At 44.1% G+C, this 21,294-nt stretch overlaps 1 protein-coding gene across 4 annotated transcripts in view; it reads right to left on the bottom strand.

Annotated features, from left to right (window-relative positions):
- PACS2 (phosphofurin acidic cluster sorting protein 2) overlaps window positions 1-21,294 on the bottom strand; it is a 490,004-nt gene that overhangs the window by 15,942 nt on the left and 452,768 nt on the right. For all 4 annotated transcript variants that reach the window (XM_029598809.1, XM_029598810.1, XM_029598811.1 and 1 more), the window contains exons 19-20: window positions 17,484-17,526; window positions 15,040-15,082 (exon numbers count right to left, since the gene is read on the bottom strand). In XM_029598809.1, coding sequence (XP_029454669.1) covers window positions 15,040-15,082; window positions 17,484-17,526 — 86 coding nt within the window. The remainder of the gene's footprint in view (window positions 1-15,039; window positions 15,083-17,483; window positions 17,527-21,294) is intronic.

The raw sequence follows: 21,294 nt of genomic DNA, 5'->3' as shown, positions 1-21,294 counted from the left end.
TTCAATTACAGTAATATTGACTGTGTAAGTGAAACATCAGGACATGCTAGCGAGATAAAGCACTTGGATGGAATAAATGAACGTTTTATGGAGCAATTGGTTGACGAACAGTCGAGAGGGATCAATTTTAGATCTAATTCTCAGTGGAGCGCAGGATTTGGTGAGAGAGGCAACGGTGATGGGGCTGCTTGGCAATAGTAATCATAATATGATCAAATCTGAATTAATGACTGGAAGGGGGACAGTAAGTAAATCCATGGCTCTAGCACTAAAATTTCAAAAGGGAAACTTTGATAAAATGAAAAAAATAATTTAAAAAACCTGAAAAGTGCAGCTACAAAGGTTAAAAGTGTGCAACAGGCATGGACATTGTTAAAAAATACCATCTTAGAGACGCAATCCAGATGTATTCCTCGCATTAAGAAAGGTGGAAGGAAGGTCAAACAATTGCCAGCATGACTAAAAAGAGGTGAATGAAGCTATTTTAGCTAAAGGTTCTTCATTCAAAAAATGGAAGAAGGATCCATCAGAAGAAAATAGGATAAAGCATAAGCATTGGCAAGTTAATTGTAAAACATTGATAAGACAAGCTAAGAGAATTTAAAAAGAAGTTGGCCATAGAGGCAAAAATTCATGATAAAAATTTTAAAAAATATATTCAAAGCAGAAAGCCTGTGAAGGAGTCTGTTGGACCCTTAGATAATTGAGGGGGGTTAAAGGGGCTCTTAGGGAAGATTAGGCCATCGCAGAAAGACTAAATTAATTATTTGCTTCAGTGCTTACTGAAGAGCATGTGGGGGAGATACCCATTCTGGAGACTGTTTTCAAGGGTGAAGATTCAATTGATCTGAACCAAATTACAGTGAACTTGGAAGATGAGATAGGCCAGATTGATAAACTGATGGGTAGTAAGTCACCTGGACTGGATAGTATACATCCCAGGGTTATAAAAACTAAAAAATGAAATTTTAGACTTATTTCAATTAATTTGTAACCTATCATTAAAATGAGCCATTGTACCTGAAGACTGGAAGGTGACCAGTGTAACCCAGATATTTAAAAAGGGTTCCAGGGGTGATCTGGGAAACTATAGACTGATGAGCCTTTCTTCAGTGCTGGGAAAACTGTTATAAAGAATACAATCACAGAACATTTAGGTAGGCTTGGTTTAATGGGACAGAGCCAGCATGGATTTACCCAAGGAAGTCTTGTTTTACAAATCTACATTTTTTTGAAGGGGTGAATAAACATGTGGACAAAAGTGAACCAGTAGATGTGGTAAATTTTGGATTTTCAGAAGGTGTTCAACAAAGTCCCTCTTGAGAGACTTCTAAGAAAACTAAAAAATCATGTAATAGGAAGTGATGTCCTTTTATGGATTGCAAACTAGTTAAAAACAAACAAACAAAAAACAACCCAGCCCAGCCCAACCCCCCCACCCCCAGGAAAAAAGGATTACATGGTCTGTTTTCACAGTGGAAAAAGATAAACAGTGGAGTACCTCAGGGATCTGTTCTTGCACCAGTGCTTTTTAATATATTTATAAATGATCTGGAAAGGGGCATGACAAGTGAGGTGATCAAATTTGCAGTTGACAATTTTTCAGAGTAGTTAAATCACTCGTGGATTGTGATAAATTGCAGGACGGCCTTGTGAGACTGGAAGATTGGGCTTCCAAATGGCAGATGAAATTTGATGTGGGCAAGTGCAAGGTGATGCATATAGGGAAAAATAACCTTTGCTGTAGTTACACAATGTTAGGTTCTATCTTAGGAGTTACCACCCAGGATAGAAATCTAGGGGTCATAGTGGATAATACATTGAAATAGATGGCTCAGTGTGCTGTGGCAGTCAAAAAAGCAAACAGAATGTTAGGAATTATTAGGAAGAGAATGGCAAATAAAATGGATGTCATGTATTGCTCCATGATGATACCATACCTTGAATACTGTGTGCAATTCTGGTTGCCATATTTCAAAAAAGATATAGCTACCCTGGAGAAACTGCAGAGAAGGGGGACCAAAATGATAAGAGGCATGGAGCAGCTCCCCTATGAGGAAAAGCTAAAGAAGTTAGGGCTGTTCAGTTTGGAGAAAAGACGGGTCAGCGGGGTTATGATAGATATCTACAAAATTATAAACGGACTTGAACAAGTTAATGTAAATGCGATATCTCCTCTCTCAGATAAAAGAAAAAGGAGAAGAAGTAGCTAATTTAAAACAAATCAAAGAAAATTCTTTTTCACTCCACACATAGTTAAGCTCTGGAATTCATTGTCAGAGGATATAGTTATGGCAGTTAGTGTAACTTGGTTTAAAAAAGATTTGGATAAGTTCCTAGAGTAAAAATCCATAAACTGCTATTGATCAATAAGGAATAGTAGCTTGAGATCTATTTAATGTATGGGTTGGAAACAGGATGTTGGGCTTGATGGACCCTTAGTCTGACCAAGTCTGACATATCTTGTGTTCTCAAAAGGCAACCAGGTCCCATCAGTTGAGAGCGGAGTACTGGGATAGCAGGCTCCACAAAACTGCTTTCCTTAAAGCTACTTTAACTTCTTGCTATGCAGGGCCAATGCAAGGGGATTAGGTGCCCTAGGTACCTTCTGCCTTGCGCCGCCACCCGCCCCCCCTGGAGTCGTGCTGCCCCCCCCCCCCTGCCCCGAGTCACTGCCCCAACTCCCACCTCTCGCGAGTGGCAGCGGCAAAGAGGACTGGAGATTCGAATTCCCACTCTTCTTTGCCGCCGCTGCCTAGTGCTTCCGCCAGCCCTGTTGCTATGTTGTCCATACAGTAGTAGGATGCGAAGGTGTTTACAGATGACCAAGTGGCAGCTTTGCAATTATCCTCAATGGGTGCAGCCCTGAGGTGATCCACTGAAGCTGCCATGACTCTCACTTGATGAGCTTTGGTAGAGCAGAGTTGCTTACCTGAAACAGGTTTTCTCCTAGGACAGCAAGATCTTAGTCCTCGCACATAGGTGAAGTCATCAGATGAAGCCCAGCATGGAAAACGTATGACAAAGTTTCTGGAACTTTGAGCATAGTGAGCTTGCCCAGCATGCCCTAATCCACACATCCATTTGGCATCCCTCTTCAGTCTCATAACACAGAATTATGATAAAATAATTAAACAAAAATAGGAAAAAAACTCAACTCTGCAGGGTGGTGTGCGGTTTCATGAGGACTAACATCCTGCTGTTTTAGGAGAACATCTGTTACAGGTAAGCAATTCTGCTGTCTCCTAGGACAAGAGGCATGGAAGTCTTCACACATGGGTGAATCCCTAGCTACAGGCTGCTCCCCAACACAAAAAGAGACCAACAAATACCAACCTGGTGCCAAAGGGCACAACAACCATAGTGCTGTTGATAACAGAGGGGGAGACTGCCTGAACGTGGTACCTAGGCAGGGAGAGTTGGGTTCTACACCTCAAAGAGATTCCGAAGGACAGACTGGCCGAACCTACTGTTACATCAGCCATCCCTATCCAGACAGTAGTGAGATCCGAATGTGTGGAGAGAATTCCACGTCACAGCCCTGCAGATCTCCTCCATGGGAACTGCTCGCAAGTGGGCCACAAATGTTGCCATGGCTCTGACAGAATGAACTTTGACATGATCCCTAAGATGCAGTCCTGCCTGGGCATAACAGACAATACAGTCTGCTAGCCAACTGGATAGTGTCTGTTTGGTAATGGCAACTCTCAATCTATTCCTATCAAAGGAAATGAAAAGTTGGGTGGACAGTCTATGGGCTTCTGTCCGCGCCAGATAGAAGGCTAAGGCTCTTTTGCAATCCGAACTGTGCAGGGCTCTTTCGACTTGGTGCAAATGGGGCCTGGGAAAGAATATTGGCAGGACGACTGACTGGTTAAGATGGAAATCTGTCACTACATTAGGCAGGAACTTAGGATGTGTGCGCAAGACCCCCCATCATGATAAAACTTAGCATAAGGAGTATAAGTCATTAAGGCCTGGAGTTCGCTGACCCTGTGTGCTAAAATGGCAGCCACCAAAAATATGACCCTTTTGGGTCAGGTACTTCAGGTCACAAGAGTGTAGCAGCTCAAAAGGAACTTTCATTAGCTGAGCTACCACCATGTTGAAGTCCCAAGACACAGCGGGAGGCCTTACGGGAAGCTTCAATTGAAACAGGCCCCACAAAGCATACTATTGGCTGTACAGAGATGGGTGTACCATCTACACCTTGGTGGTATGCGCCAACTGCATTAAAATTAACTCTAACAGAGTTGGTTTTCAAGCCAGTCTCTGATAGGTTTAGAAGGTAGTCAAGCAGTTTTTGCAAGGGGCAGAAGAATGGGACTAGGTCCTTCAGCTCACAACACACAGAAAACCTCCTCCACTTCAGTCCATAGGACTTTCTAGTGGAAGGCTTTCTGGAAGCCACCAGGACACAAGACATCTTCAGAAAGATCGAGTGGCTGCAGGATTAACCTCTCAACATCCAGGTTGTGAGCAACAGGGCCTGGAGATTGGGATGCCATAGCCTGCCCTGATCTTGTGCAATGGCATCTCGGAAGTCCCCAGAATGATCAGTTTCTGGATGGACAACTCCCGAAGGAGTGGAAACCAAATATGTCTCGGCCAATGAGGGGCTATGAGGATCATAGTCCCTCAGTCCTCAAGAAGCTTCAAGAGAGTCTTCGTGGCTAGAGGAATCGGAAAGTACAAATACAGTAGACATCTGCCCCAATGTCTGGCAAAGGCGTCTGAAGCTGGTTTGCTATCTGTCTTGCACACAGAGCAGAATTGAGTCACCTTCCTGTTAAAGGGAGATGTGAACAAGTCCACATCCAGGCTTCCCCAGAAGTGGAAGAACCGGTTCACTACCCCCTGGGGTCCAGAGAACACTTGTGGGGTCTGAAGGCATGATTCAGTCTGTATCCTATCACATTGTCCCTTCCGGCCAGATACATGGCCCTGAGTACCATCCTGTGGGACAGGACCCAGGACCAGATCTGGACCACTTCCCGGCTCAGGAGCTACAAAACCTGTGCCTCCCTCCTCATTGACAATCCACATAGCAACTTGGTTGTCTGTATCAGGATGATTTTGCTGGACAGTTGATCTCTGAAAACTCATAGCGCGTACTAATTGCCTGGAGTTCCAGGAAGTTAATTTGACTCTGTTTCTTGGGTGGACCATAAGCCTTGGGTGCAGAGCCCCTCTACATGAGCTCCCCACCCAAAAGGTGGACGCTTCTGTGGTTAGGACAATTTGGGAAGGGGGATTTTGGAAAGATATTCCCAGTTCCAAATTCGAGAGAGCCTGCCACCAGGACAAAGAGTCCCAGACAGATGGAGTGATTCGGTTGCAAGCCTGGAGGTTCTATGTGGTCTGGCACCATTGCGACCTCAGGGTCCACTGGGTTCTACACATTTGTAGGCGTGCCATGGGAGTAACATGGATGGTTGCAGCCATATGGCCTAACAGCCTCAACATGTGCTGAGCGGAAACTTGCTGTTTCTGTTGAATCACCGCTGCTATGGACGCCAACGTGACTGCCCTGGACTGTGACAGAAAGGCATTTTCCTAAGCAATATCTAGCAGGGCTCCTATGAAGTCCAATCGAGGTAATGGGCTGAGATGGGACTTTGGGTAGTTGATGAACTCTAGTGACTCCAATACCAGAGCACCCATCTGAGGGGTGCTCTTGACCAGCCAATCATCCAAGTACAGGAAAACATGTATTCCCAGTCTGCAGAGGTGCGCTTTCACCGTGATTAGATAGTTTGTGAAGATTTGGGGCCAACGCTAGCCTGAACAGCAACACTATGTACTGGAAGTGCTGTTTTCACACCACAAATCTGAGATATTTCCTGTGACCCAGAAAGATCGCAATGTGAGTGTATGCATTCTTTAAATCGAGGGAGCATAGCCAGTTCCCTTTTTGCAGGAGGGGATTCGGGGTGTCGAGGGAAACCATCTTGAACTTTTCTTTTCTGAGCAATCTGTTCAAGGCCTTTAGGTCTAGGATGGGATGGAGTCCCCTTGTTCTCTTTGGAATCAGGAAGTACTGGGAGTAGAATCCCTGTCCTCTTTGCCCTGGTGGGACAGGCTTGACCCCTCTGGCCATTAATGTAGTACCTCTTTGATGCGCTATTAGCCCCCAAATCGGGTACGGGGCAATTTGGCAGGACACCCAATAGGTTTAATTGGTACCCTTGGACAGACAATGGACAAGATCTACTGGTCCAAGGTTATACAGGGCCACCAATTTGCAAAGAATCATAGCCTATCCACGACCAGAGGGGGTCCAGCATCTCGGGTAGAGGTGACTGGCTTATACTCCCTATGATCCAGTCAAAACCTCATCTCAGGATTTGGCTGGGGAACTAGCTGGGGCTTGGGAGCTCTCTATTGCCTGGGATGGCCCAGAGAGCTCACCCTCTGCAAATGGGAGTGAGGGGCCAGAGGATAGTACTTGCTCTGGCAGTAGAAAGACTTCCTCTGACCTTTCCTTGTGGACCTCTTGGCTGAGGAGGGCAGGATTCTGAAGTGCTGGCAGAGAGCTGTTGGAGGGTCTCATGGTGATCCCACAATTGGGCCATCGCGTCTATCACCTTATCTCCGAAGAGATTCTCCCCCATGCACAGGTCAGCGAGTCTTTCCTGTACCTCCAGTCTGAGATCTGAGGCCCGCAGCCATGCCCATTCTGTGGGTGCTGATTCCCGCTGCAGAGACTCTCACTGCAGTCTCAAAAACATTGTAGGTTGAACGAACCTCGTGTTTTTCACTCTTCAAGCCCTGAAGCACCAGTGATAAGAAGGGGTCTTGCTGCTGTCGAGGCAGTCGCTCAGCTGCCTCTTGCACCTGCTTCCAGAGGTTGCGAGAGTATTGGCAATGTGGGCAATGAGCATGGCTCCTTGGAAAATGTTCCTGCCAAGAGCGTCCATCGCTCTATGATCCTTTCCCAGGGGTGCCAAGGTGTGGGTTCGAGAGTGCTTGGCCTTCTTGAGAGCGGATTTGACAACTACCGATTGGTGTGATAACTGACGCTTCTCGAATCCGAAGCCTGTTGGGATGAGGTAAACCCCATCTGCCTTCCTGTTAACGGGAGGTACTGTGAAGGGGTGCTCCCAGATCCTCAGCAGCACTCCCTAAAGATCTCATGTACCGGGACCACCACAATCTGGAGGAATTCCAGCATTTTATGCCTGGCATCCTCCTCAGTCATTAACTTAAAAGGGATGGCATCCGCCTTTGCCCATACAAAACCTGCGAAGGTCAGGTACTCTGGAGGAGACTATTCTGAAGGGAGACCCTCTGAGTCTGATTCCGCAGTGTCATCCCCCCAGGGGCCATACGGGGTCTCATCCTCATTGTAGTCCACAGGGGATGGGGGCCCTGGATGCTTGGCCTTTGTCCAGAGGCACGGACATTGGTAGCATCGGTGCCGGCCCTGTCAAAACTGGATGAGGCGCTGTAGGCCTTGATGGAGCTTTCTCCTCGGAGGAACCGGCAACAAGCATCGTATCTGTCAGGGGAACCATCCTTGCCCCGCCGGGCATTGATGATCTCCTGGGAACTGGCACCAACTGGGTCGGTAACACACCAATAAGCATGTTAAGCCGTTTCAGCAGTAGTTCCAGCAGGGTGAGTGCTGGCACAGTCAATACCGCTGGTTCAATGCCCTGTAACACCCACTGCACCAGCACCTGGACCCTGTGCTCCAGTTCCTCTTTGAAAGTTGCCGATCCCAAAACTGACAGATGCAGAAGGGTAGCCAAATCTTCCTCAGATCCCAGAGGTAGATTGGTGACTTATCACTAGGACCTGTGGAGACAGTGGCAGACTCTTGGCATCAATGGACACTCCTCGCAGTGGGGTTACTTTGTAGGCATCATGGCATGAGTTGGCACCTGCCCGAGCCCGGCACCATGAATTGAGGGTGTCTGGTGCTGATGCTCGGCCTGATTTTTCTCCGGTGCCGAGGTCGATGACGACGAACTGAACATCCTCAACTTGGAAGAGACAGACAGGGGCTGGTCCCGGTGCCCCTATCTGCTGATGGAATCAATGGCCCCGCTGATGCTGATAGCTTGGTGTCCATCAGTGTGGCTCCCAGGTCCATCAGTGCAAATGCCGCCGATGCCTTGGACTTCCTTGACACGAAGAGCTTCTCCATCTTGTCAAGCCAAGCGAGACATCCCTCGGGGATCATCTCAGTGCACATGCAGTGCCCCCAGGCAGAGGACACACACACCTCTTAGGGGTCCGTGATGGATATGGTCCTCGAATTCTCAGGGCACCGACGGAAACCGGATGAGGCCATGACGAATGAAAGAAAAGGGAAAAATCGAGAGATGGAGACAGTGGGCAGTCAATGCCAGCGGGCACCGCTGCTATGGGGGGGGACGGAAGCAAAATAAGACTTACCGGACCGCAGAAATCCTGACTGGGGAAACTAGAGGGAACAGAGAGGGACCTGTGTTTGATGAATTCTCGCAAAAACCCGAAAAGGACGGCGAAAAATGTTTTCAAAGGCAATTTCCAAAGAAAAGCCATGATCTCACTCTACCGTGAGGTGAAAGCACCAGAGGAAAAAAAAGACTGAAGAGGGAACCCTGCATGGACGCATGGATTAGAGCATGATGGTATGCTCAATATGCTCAGTCAAAGTTTCGGAAACTTTGATATAAGTTTTCCATGGCGGGCTCCATCTGATATGTAAATCACCACGGAGAGACAGAAAAATTAAATCAGTCCCAAAGCATCAAAAATTTTTAAATATGCAAATGTTTTTATTTGTCAAGTCGGCAACTCCATTGCTCAAAGATGCAAAATTAACTTAACACCGGGTCCCCCGACACGGACCCGTGTTTCGCCAAACGCGGCTGCGTCGGGGGGGAACAGTGAATTCTTAATGGCATTCAAACTAGAATTAAAAGAGAAAAACTATTAAAGTATTTTATACAGAGACTGATAACAAGGGTAGATCCTATATTGTCAAAACAGTAAATATAATATTAATAAAGACTTTTAAATCTTTTATATTTATAATTTTTATAATTTTTTTTTTTTTTAATTTTTACCCATAGAGAACACAGTGCTTCTTGAAATCAAAAGATTTTTAGCTTAACTTAAAAATCAATTAAAGGCACCAAACTGACCCGAGATTCAGAACTTAACTATCCTAAAATTGATAGCAGATTGTGAAACGCATAATATACACTTATATTTATAGAGAATCAAAATTCATGCAATAAGTCAAATTTTATCTATTTTGTAAGATCCAGATATATATAAATCTAATCACATGTCCAAAAACAAAAGCGAGTTACCTTTAAATTTAGAGTTTTAGACGGCGTTTTCGGCAAGGAGAGCCCAGAACGCCGACATTACTCGATATTTAAAGTGTCAAAATTGGCGCCAAAAACACTAACCAATCAGAAATGGTTACCAAGGTAACGCCCAGCCATTCAGAGTCCAGCACGCCCAAAGGAACGGCAGTCAGTCAAAGAAAATATTGCCACTCGATTTCATTATTGAGACCCGCAGGGGTGAGACTATTTAATTTAAAGATCCATTTTTGTTCCCTGCGTGCTAGTATATCAGAGAAACAACCTCCTCGTGGTGGTGGCAAAACAACATCGAGAACATAAAATTTAATATCTGATTCAGTGTGTCCCGTAGACGTCCAATGTGTGACTAAAGGAGCTGTTTCTCTACTGTTTTTAATATTCGAACGATGTTCAATGATGCGAGTTCGAATAGGACGGGATGTCTTACCCACATATAATTTTGCACACGGACATATAATTATGTAGATCACACCTTTAGTTTGACATGTTGAAGTAAAATTTAAGTTATGTCTAACGTGAGATACAGGATGTTCAAAAACAGTTAAATTGGACGTCAAAGGACACACTGAACAGTGTCCACATGGACGGGCTCTGACATTCAATTTTATATGTTTTATGATTGGTTAAACTCATGTAACAAACACTTGCAATTTAACTTTATGATTGACCCCAAATCTATCGCTTTTTTAGATGTCACTGTTTCAATTGATAATGACAGCTTCAGTACATCTATTTTTCGAAAAACTACAGACAGGAACACACTGTTAAGATTTGATAGCCATCATCCCACCCCTTTAAGATTAAACATTCCAATAGGCCAATTACTGAGATTAAGACGGATCTGCTCTACCCGTGATGAGTTCATTACTGAAGCTAAGCAGATGATAGCAAGGTTTCAGGAACGTGGGTACCCACGTCGAATTCTACATAGAGCTTTTAAAAGAGCTTTATATGCTAATCGTGATTATTTATTTTTACCGCAAACTAGATCATCTAATGATTGCTTTAACTGTGTTCTCCCATTTTCTACTCACATATATTGTGTTACCAACATTATTAAACAATACTGGCCTATGCTATCAATCCACAAGATCTTTGATGTTCCGATTAGGTTCTCATTCCGTCGGGGTCGCAATCTTAAGGATGTTTTGGTACATTCTCAATTCTTAGAGCCTATTACAACTGAAACACCTCAAAATCTAGGTCATGGTCCATGTGGACACTGTTCAGTGTGTCCTTTGACGTCCAATTTAACTGTTTTTGAACATCCTGTATCTCACGTTAGACATAACTTAAATTTTATTTCAACATGTCAAACTAAAGGTGTGATCTACATAATTATATGTCCGTGTGCAAAATTATATGTGGGTAAGACATCCCGTCCTATTCGAACTCGCATCATTGAACATCGTTCGAATATTAAAAACAGTAGAGAAACAGCTCCTTTAGTCACACATTGGACGTCTATGGGACACACTGAATCAGATATTAAATTTTATGTTCTCGATGTTGTTTTGCCACCACCACGAGGAGGTTGTTTCTCTGATATACTAGCACGCAGGGAACAAAAATGGATCTTTAAATTAAATAGTCTCACCCCTGCGGGTCTCAATAACGAAATCGAGTGGCAATATTTTCTTTGACTGACTGCCGTTCCTTTGGGCGTGCTGGACTCTGAATGGCTGGGCGTTACCTTGGTAACCATTTCTGATTGGTTAGTGTTTTTGGCGCCAATTTTGACACTTTAAATATCGAGTAATGTCGGCGTTCTGGGCTCTCCTTGCCGAAAACGCCGTCTAAAACTCTAAATTTAAAGGTAACTCGCTTTTGTTTTTGGACATGTGATTAGATTTATATATATCTGGATCTTACAAAATAGATAAAATTTGACTTATTGCATGAATTTTGATTCTCTATAAATATAAGTGTATATTATGCGTTTCACAATCTGCTATCAATTTTAGGATAGTTAAGTTCTGAATCTCGGGTCAGTTTGGTGCCTTTAATTGATTTTTAAGTTAAGCTAAAAATCTTTTGATTTCAAGAAGAACTGTGTTCTCTATGGGTAAAAATAAAAAAAAAAAAAAAATTATAAAAATTATAAATATAAAAGATTTAAAAGTCTTTATTAATATTATATTTACTGTTTTGACAATATAGGATCTACCCTTGTTATCAGTCTCTGTATAAAATACTTTAATAGTTTTTCTCTTTTAATTCTAGTTTGAATGCCATTAAGAATTCACTGTTCCCCCCCGACGCAGCCGCGTTTGGCGAAACACGGGTCCGTGTCGGGGGACCCGGTGTTAAGTTAATTTTGCATCTTTGAGCAATGGAGTTGCCGACTTGACAAATAAAAACATTTGCATATTTAAAAATTTTTGATGCTTTGGGACTGATTTAATTTTTCTGTCTCTCCGTGGTGATTTACATATTAATTGTGGAGAGCAGCTTCCGCTCCTTTTGATGTTTATGGGCTCCATCTGATGTCATCATCCATGTGTGAGGACTGCCATCCTGCTTGTCCTAGAAGAATGTCTGTAATTTGTAAGTCAGTCACCAAACAACAGTGCACAATACAGTCCACTAACCAATTTGACACATTCTCTTGGTCAGTGGCATGCAATGAACTTTACAACAGGGAATTCACTCTTGCCCCCACCCCCCGAATCACCAGAAGTCTCAATCCTTCAGCCCCCTCTTCCCTACTCATGGGACTCCAGCAATCTCACTACCCTCTCCTCAAGACACACAAGACACTTTGAATCCATATGGCATTAGGCCTATTGTAATATGTATATTGGGTATGGGATAGGCCCTCTGAAAATCATTAATTACTAAACCCCATACCAATACAACACTAACTTCCAGCACTCAGACAGTATCAACCCTACCTATGAAAAGGCAACACTGCAAATATTACACCAGGCCCTAACACATCAATATACCCTCTATTAGGAAAATAGTTGAAGCCAGGCTGCCTATAAATGCCTGTACAATAAAAAAAACAACAACTTGTACCTAAAATTATTGTAAATAAGCTTTTAAAACTACATAGGTCCCTTGTTTAGATATCAGATCAGAGACATTTATCTCTGAAGATAGGTCCTATATTGTCTCAATAGCTCAAGTACAGTATTTTCAGCAACATCTTATAAGAGACTTCACAATACTATGTAAATAGTTAATCCTAACTGCTCAGTTATCTTACTCTAATTCTCTCCCCAGTTATATTAACCTTGTTGTAATGTAACTTTATGAACTCTTTGCACTTGTTAATGTTTTGTTTTATTGTTCACACCCCCTTGTTATATGTAAACCGGCATGATGTGATTTTTAATCACGAATGCCGGTATAGAAAAAAAATCTCTAAATAAATAAATAAATAAATTTTTGGATAATACCTACACAGTTCCAATACAAGCTATCACATCCTGCCAATATTACAGTTTACCCAGAGACAAACCTGCTATATCAAAACATCAACTCCCAGGACTCACACAGCAACCACCCTACACAGGAAAAAGCAGCACTGCAAATATATTGGGGCCCTGGAAGACCAATACACCTCCTATTTAAAATAGAATAAGCCAGACGGCTATAGACCCTTACAAATAAACTATACAAGAACAGAATCCCTCACCTTGGTCACACATACAGAATACAGACCAAGCCTTACTAAATACAGAATAAGGGACCACAATTTAGAAATAGAAACATGCAAACAAAAATTGAACTGCAAATCCCAAGATCAGACTCTGTAGAGCAATTCAGGTAAAATAAAATCATTAACATTCCAACACTGCTGCTCCCTGCCTCTATTCATCCTCTCTAGATGCTGCTGATCCTAGGCCTGGTCTAGGGCCAAAGATGCTTCCTCCTTTCTCTTGAGTAGATCCCCTTCCCAGCATCTCCCTGACTGCCCCACCCCATCTCTCCTGCCAAGCAGCCCGCTCGCTCTGCCCCCAGCTTCTTACAACTATCGCCCTGAATCCACTTTCCTTCTATCCTCTACCCACCAAGCCCCTGACAGATATTCATATAGCAGACAGACACCACAGAATAATAGAAAGGCATCAGGAGCTGAATTGTACTTGCTTGGAAGCATGGAGCAGAACTTTGACCTTTCTGTTGCTTTCTGAAGCAAATAGGTCAATTGTTGACTGCTCTCACAGATTGAATAAACTGCCCACTTCCTTTGATCGAAGGACTGTTTCCGTGGTAGAAGTACTTTACTGAGGCAATTCAGTAGTGTATTCCGAATTCTTGATAGGCTGCCTGAAGATGAGCCCCATGACAAGAGCTCATGACCAAAAATCTGAACAGCCACCCAGCAGAGGACATATGAGACCATATCCCTCCTGCTTGTTTATGTAGAATATGACCACCTGATTGTCTATCTGGATCAAGATTCTCTTTCCCAACAGAAAGTGAGAGAAAGCACCAAGCGTATAATGACTGGCATGCAGCTCCAGTAGACTGATTTGAAGAGGACTCTCCATGCCACACTGGCATAAGCCCCCCACCCCTTGATGGAGGAAATAGTGGACAGAGTCCCTTGATGAGGTGGAGCTGTCAGCAGGAGGCCCATACTCAGCACTGTGTTTCACCACTACCACAGGGATGCTTTCATTCCAGTAGTTATTGGTATTAGGACAGTGATCTACTTAGATGGTCCCATTGGCTTTGGAGACCCCCACTAAAATCATCTCATATGCAACTGAGTTGTGGGAACTACATGCACCGCTTTGGAGACCCCCACTAAAATCATCTCATATGCAACTGAGTTGTGGGAACTACATGCACCACAACTGTCAAGGAGGACCTAGACTGCCCTTGCTAAGAGTCTGGTCCTTCACTAGGCTGCTTAGTACTGCAGCCATCTTGCCTGGGAAGAATGCTTGATCCTGCATAGAATCTATCCGTGCTCCTAAAGTGGGGCAAGGCTCAGGTTGGCAAGGTTGACCAGAAAACCCAGGGACCTGGGTGGATGGAATTTGAGGGACTCCAGAGCCTCAACAGGGCTGGGCCCCTCACAATCCAGTCACCCAGGAAAGGAAATATAGACACACCCAGTTATCAAGCCTACACTGCTAGGCACTATGTGAATACCCTCAGGGCTGCTGACAAGTCAAAGGGGAGCACTTTGTACTGATAATGCACATCCTGCACCACAAACCTGAGGAACTTCCTGTGAATGGGGATATTCATCACTGAGAATCAAAGCACACATCGAAATTCCTGGTAGAACAAAAGGGAGGATCATTTGGAGGGAGCTCATCTTTAATTTCTCTCAAACCAGCAGTTTACTCAGTTTTTGTAAATTCAGAATGGGTCTCACGTCTCCCGTTTTTATTGAAATACTGGGAGTAGAATCCCTGATGATGCTCCTTGAAAGGTACCAGTGTTATCACTTTCTTTCTCTATGAGCAACTCCACTTCCAGCTGTAACTGGGCTGAGATGCATGCATTACTGTACAGTCTCTCGCATTTATATAAGCAACACAAGTTACACAAGATAAGGCAGTATTCTAAATGTGTCAGAAAAAAATCCCTATTATGCATACTGGATGTTCACTGCTTGGGATCAATTCTACTCTGCCTACAGGAAAAATTCTTAATGAATCAAGCCTAAAGTTATAGGGCAGACTTTCACAATTCAATATAAGGCACTTTTTTTTTTTTTTTTAAAGCAATAGCTAAAAGTTACCTGATGTTGCAGAAGACTGTTCTACTATCCCAACTTTTACTACCTGAAAGAAAATTAGAAGGTTGATTAAGCAATGACAGCTTCTGATATCTTGTGCAACTTGACCATATTTGACAATATACTTGTTTAAAATTGCAGTTGGTATCAGAAAGCATTTTTCCTGAAAATAACTATACTGACAGAAAACTACCGGTAAGCCTGTTCCCATGCAACATGGCATATAGTTAGGGGTTGATTTTAAAAGGAGCACGAGCGCGTCCATGTGAGTGTGGTTCCCGGCGCGCGTCCATGTGGCGGCCCTTCCACTCGTGTGCGCGGGGGCGGGGGAGATTTTAAAAGGCTACGTGTGGTGACAGGAGTAGGACTTCCCCAGTTCTCTCCCAGTCTTCTCCAATTAAGCCAATTAAGGAGAGGACAGGAAGGGAACTTCCCTATACCCCTACCTAACTCCTAACCCCTTCCCCTAGCTACTTACTTTTTTTTGTTAGATTACTTACTGCTCCTCGGGAGCAAAGTTAATCTCCGCGAGCTGGCTGAATGGCACTGTCCAGACCCTGCCCCCATCCCATCCCTTTTGAGAGGCCCAGCCACGCGTGTAACCCCCCATTTTTACGCACACGGGCTTCTGAAAATCAGCTCGATAGTGTTTATGCTTGTATAAAGAAAAGCTGCAAGTTAATTGCAATAGCATTACTAGACATGCACAGCACTATGTAATAAATTGTAGCTGCAAACATAGCAAAATAAAGATAATTCCCTCAGAAAGTGCCATCATAATATGTTTCAATATATATTTCCTGATGCTTAATGGCTTGTTTGAGTTTTGAGGGCTTTCAACCTAGTTAGAGCATAAGCAATAAATGGGCACCTGAAAATTACTACTTCTACAATAAAACAAACATTTTCTCTGGTTAATTGTAGGGAAAGTGGGCATGCCCTTATCAAGTCTCTGTTTCCAGAAACCCTGTGCCAGATTATAGGATTTATGTTCCAGAATTTTGACCATGCCCAGGGCCGGCGCGTCCATTAGGTGAACTTCGGTGGTCGCCTAGGGAGCAGAGCAGTAGGGGGCGCCGAAGAGCAGCCGCGTGGTGCCGCAAGCGGGGCCTATCCCGCTCGCGGCAAACAGAAATAGAGATTGTGTGCTTCTCAGCGTGCTGCTCGCAGCCCTGAGAAGCACACACTGTTGCGCCCCCCCCCACCCCACCTGTTTTGGTGCTGACTATTTCTATTTCTCTTTGCCGCGAGCAGGATAGGTCCTGTTTGCGGCACCAATTGGCTGCTCTTCGGCACACCCTACGGCTCGGCGCCCTGAGAAGCACACAGTCTGCGCCAAAACAGGTAGGGGGGGCATGATCGGGGAGGGGTTGCGACCAGGGAGGGGTGGCAGGGCAAGGGTTGCCTAGGGCACCCAATACCCTTGCACCGGGCTTGACCATGTCACCTAAAGTTTCAATACAGTACTTTATTTCACCCTATAGCATTATTGCTAGGTGGTTACTATTGGCATTGTCTCCACAGATACTGGATGAAGTGTTAAGGTAGGAGCGTAGCAGTTTCCAGACATTCCCAATGGAAGATGTCTAGTGAGGAGCATTTCCATTTTGGCTTGTGTTCTTCTTGTCCGTCACCCATCCTAGGAGTGCTGTGGCTGAAGAGAGGAATGCTCCAGTACTCAAGGCCTGAGAGTTCTTGGGGTCCAAGAGGATTTTGAGAGTAGGAGAACCAAGAAGATGAAGTGTGGTAAAAGGTTTACCACACTTGTTGCCTTAAGTCATAATAGTGGATTTCTGGTTCGAACCAGAGAAAGAAATGCCAGACTTTGAAATCTATTACAGAGTTGCTGCCTGAGAAGAGACAAGAGCAGCTCATTTGAATCTGTTCAGGAGGATTTTCCTAAGTTTAGGTACTGTATACATAGCTCCGCCCTACATAAAGCTGGTTCCAAGACAGGGAAAGTCCAGGATGGGGGTCTCTCTAAAGAGTACACTGTGAGGAAGTTTGGAAGGAATGGATTCCCCAGTGAAAAAGATTTGTTACTGCATACCTACTGACTGAACCGTTTGGATTTTCTGACTTCTGTACGAATTGCATCAGACACAAGTGTACAATTTGCCAAGTTATTCGCCCGCATCAAATATCCTCAGTAAAAAGATTTTATTTTATTTTTTTTATCACCAAACTGTGTGGAAGTGTTTTTACCTATTGTGAGGTCCAAGAGGCCATTCTACAAGCCTAAGGGTCCCTCAAAGGGTTTTCCTGTCTCGCCTGTCAGGAAAGAATCCTAGTAGCACAGGTCACAACCTGGCCCCTGACCTCCTGAAAGAGCCCCTGTGTTAGACTTCAGGGGGCCTCAAGGTTACATTAATATAGTTTGATTTACAGAAGATGTATCCCAGACAGATCCTCTATATTTTGACTTCCACATTAGAAAACATACTCACCCCAACAAATGGAATAAATTTCTGGGAGGAGTCTTCATCTGGGCTGATGGTAGGAATAAAAATATAGTTACAATCTCACATAAGAATGTTCTGAAAAACATTTTAACATTTCTTTCTATGCATATATTCTAATTTTTTCATTCAAGCATGCAGCAAGGAACCAAAATTTGCAAGCATCAAGTTTTTTGCTTTTTCTAAAATGCTTTCTTGCCAGCAGTCAGATGCAGAATCAGAGGAAGGTTGCAAAGTATTGATATTTTAAAACATTCTAGGAGGATAAAATAGATTTGCTCTTTCAATCCTGGACCAAAGAGCAAATTAAATGTCAAAAGCATAAAACAATTTTTGATGTACTCAGTAGAAACACTTCTTTATCCCACCATGCTTATCTACAAAGGATATCTTCTGTTTAAAGTCTAAGAGTTGCTAAATTTGTTACAGTATAAACTGTGATAATAATGACCACAATGCCACAGACCATCTCAACTCCTGGCCAGACGTAGCCAGGACAGACTTGTTTCCATACAGTAACATAAAACACAGGAGTAAAAACAGCTGTATAACCGTCTAAATAGACATAACACAAACTGCATGAATAAATCAGGAAGGCTCTCTAGGAAGCAATTGACAACGCTGTTGATAACTACTCCCAGATACTGAGGTAAGTTGCAGGAGAACAGCTTGATGAATTTCAATTACAACTACAGTGAAAGCCGCATTATCTAGCATTCAACTAACCAGAAAGTTCAATTAACCAGCAACGAGCAGCAGGGCTTTTTTTTTTGTTTGTTTTTAAATCTTTGCCAAGAATGTTTAAACAGAATGCTGATCAACATTAGAAAGCATAGCAGCTTTTCTCTGCTCTGTCCTCTCCAGCATCAACCCCACCCTTCCTGTTTCCAGTAGGCTGCTTCCTGCAGCAAGTAGTGTGGGACTCTCAGATAACTTCACTGATATTGACAATTCCCCATGCATGCTGGATAAGGAGGCAAGAAAAAAAGCAGAGGGCTGGGCCCAGTGGCTATTCTGTGCATAATCATGCAGAAGGGCCCCAGGTTCAATTCCCCTGGGTGGCTGGGTCTAGGGATGTTACAGAGTTTGCATTCACAGACCCAGGGAAGAAAGTTGAGTTTACTGCTCGAGTAAGACCCAATGCACAGATTTAGGGCCCATTATTATAGGGTTCTGGAATAAGCCCCGATATACGATGACCTTCACTGCAATGACAAGATTAGCTATGCTGAGAGGAGAGAAAGAATCATACAACAGGGGACAAATCACCAGATACTCGTAGATGAAGGTTCATGGTGGCCGCATCTCAGCTCCAGTGGCACAGCCACGGGTGGGCCATGGCCCACCCATCTTTTGCTCAATCTCACCCAATTGTTTTTTTCAGGGCCAATCGGAACCTGTCTACTGTAACAGCAGCAAGGCAGCACCCACTGGAAAATTAAGGAGTCCGTGGAGGCAGAAAAATATGGGGGGGGACGGGGGGGGACACACCTTACCAGCCTGGTGGAAGAGCACTGTGGGGGTTGGGAATCAGCCAATAGGACGCTCTTAGCGTAGCTGCCCACCAGGTACACAGTAGCAGTGGCGGCTGGAAATCAGCAGCAGGTTTTTGCGGCCCCCCCCTCAACCTCATTCCCCTGTTAAGTGACAGCCTCCTCATACGCATTCCCTCCCCTCCCTTTTGCGCTGCCCAAGAGGAGTCTGGGTGGAAATGCGTTCAGTCATATCATGTGGGTGGACTCTGGCCTAGGAGGAAGTCAAAGCGTCCAGTCCAGCGTGGCATGAGACTGCACTGCGCTGTGCACCATCTGTTCAGTGTGGCAGGGCCAAGAAGGTACGAGGATCGGTATTGGGTAGCTCAACACTCTTTGCTGCCAGTGGTGTGTTGGTCCCAGCGGTCCTGTGCCTGCGGAGCCACTGCGACCACCACTAGGCCTTGTAGCAGCCTTTTTCCTGCGTGGTGAACACAGTAGCTGCTCCACTCATACCTGCCTCTACCTCGAAGTACAGATGGCAGGCAGCACAGTGACTTTCTGCCCCTGCCCCACTACTGCTCTCAGCTGCCAGTTCCCCTCATGCTGGGCCCATGGCAAAATATAATTTAAAAAACCACACCATCAGGGCCTTACAGGCCCTTTCCACATTAAGGCACACCACCTTTGGGTCAGGAGCGGACCTGCATCCAATTATTTTGGGGCCACCATGCTTGTTGAATCCTCCCTCCCTGACCAATATAAGTAAAAATATTTTTTTATTTTATGGAGACGTGTGAAAGAGAGCACATGTGTGAGTCTGGCAGCATGCATGGGAATGTGAGGAAGCATATGAATTAGGGAGTGTGTGAGTATCTGAGAAAGCATGTGCATATGTGAGGGAACATGTATAGGAGTATATGAGAGAGTGTAAGTCAGGCAGCATGCATGGGAATGTGTGAGGGAGAGAGAATGCGTGTCAGGGAGTGTCAGAGCATGAATGTGTGTGTGAGGGAGCATGTAAATCAGGGTGCTTGTCTGTGAGCAGAAAGCATGTGGATTTGTGGGAACATATGAGAGCGCATGAGTCAGGGAGCCTAAGAGCACACGTGAGTGTGTGTGAGCATCTAACAGACTGTGTGTGTTAGTGAGCATGTGCTTGTGAATGAGCATATGAGAGTGTATATAAGAATGAGAATGTGTGTTATACAAAGGAGAAATTTTGTGATACCCCCTCACCCCATGTACTATGTATGTTTTGTAACCCACCCCAAACTATTCGGAGGGGCGGGATATAAATATCTTTAAATAAATAATCCATAACAGTCTTAGGGAGACCAGATACAAAAGTTCCCAGATATTTTTAATTACTGGATGATCTTTTCATCAGCTGTTTTCAAATATTTTTTTATTAGTATGATTTTACTGTTATGATTGATGTTTCATATTTCTTGATTCTGTTTTATGAGGAATGGTGGTGATTCTGTTTTTCATTGCTGCATTGTATTAAAGCATCTGGCTTGTTGTGGTTTCCATTTCAGTTTTTGACTGCATGTTTCTATTTATACTTTATGGTGTTTATTCTGTATTTGGCAAGGTTATTTCTGGGTTTTGCCTGGGTAACCGAGGTGAGGTATTCTGCAAGCATATAGTTTTTTTTTTTACAGGAATCTATAGCAGTCTGGATTGTTCTGTTTTCCTAATAGAAGGTGACTGGTGGTCCAGTGCCTGGTGTAATATTTGCAGTGCTGCCTTTTCATATGTAGGATTGTTGCATGGGCATATGTAAAAGAGAAGGAAGTGTGTCAGAGAGCCTGTGTACATGTGTGTTCATATGAGGGAGAACGTGTATGAGAGAATGATCAAGTGTGTGTGTGTGTGTGTGTGAGTGTGAGTGTGTGAGAGAGAGAGAGAGAGAGAGAAAAGAAAGTTTGCACAGCCACACCTCCCCCAGTCCATGACAATCTCAGGGTGACTGGAAATCCAAATAGCCCAGGTACAGGGCAGGAGATTTTTTCAAGTCCTGAGTAATTTTAATTGAGTATTATTTGATGTTTCTGCAGTTTTTAAATATTTTATTGGTATGTTGGGAAAAGTATAACATTTTTTAAATTATGAGATGTTTTGAGATATTTATTCTTATTAGTATCATTTTACTATTATGATTCATACGATAGCCCAGCCAGCCAAGGTAGCGGCGCCCCGAGGTGAACCGCCTAGACGGACCAGCAGCACCAGCCAGTGATTGGAGACAAGGCATCGGGCATCACCTTCAAGGGGGGCCCTATGGCCAGGCAAGTGTCCCAGCTCACTGGCCTATACGGCCC

Source organism: Rhinatrema bivittatum, chromosome 4 (genome assembly GCF_901001135.1).
Source record: "Rhinatrema bivittatum chromosome 4, aRhiBiv1.1, whole genome shotgun sequence".
Classification (NCBI taxonomy): domain Eukaryota; kingdom Metazoa; phylum Chordata; class Amphibia; order Gymnophiona; family Rhinatrematidae; genus Rhinatrema; species Rhinatrema bivittatum.
The sequence above is the reverse complement of the archived record's forward strand: the minus strand, read 5'-3'. Positions and strand labels throughout refer to the sequence as shown.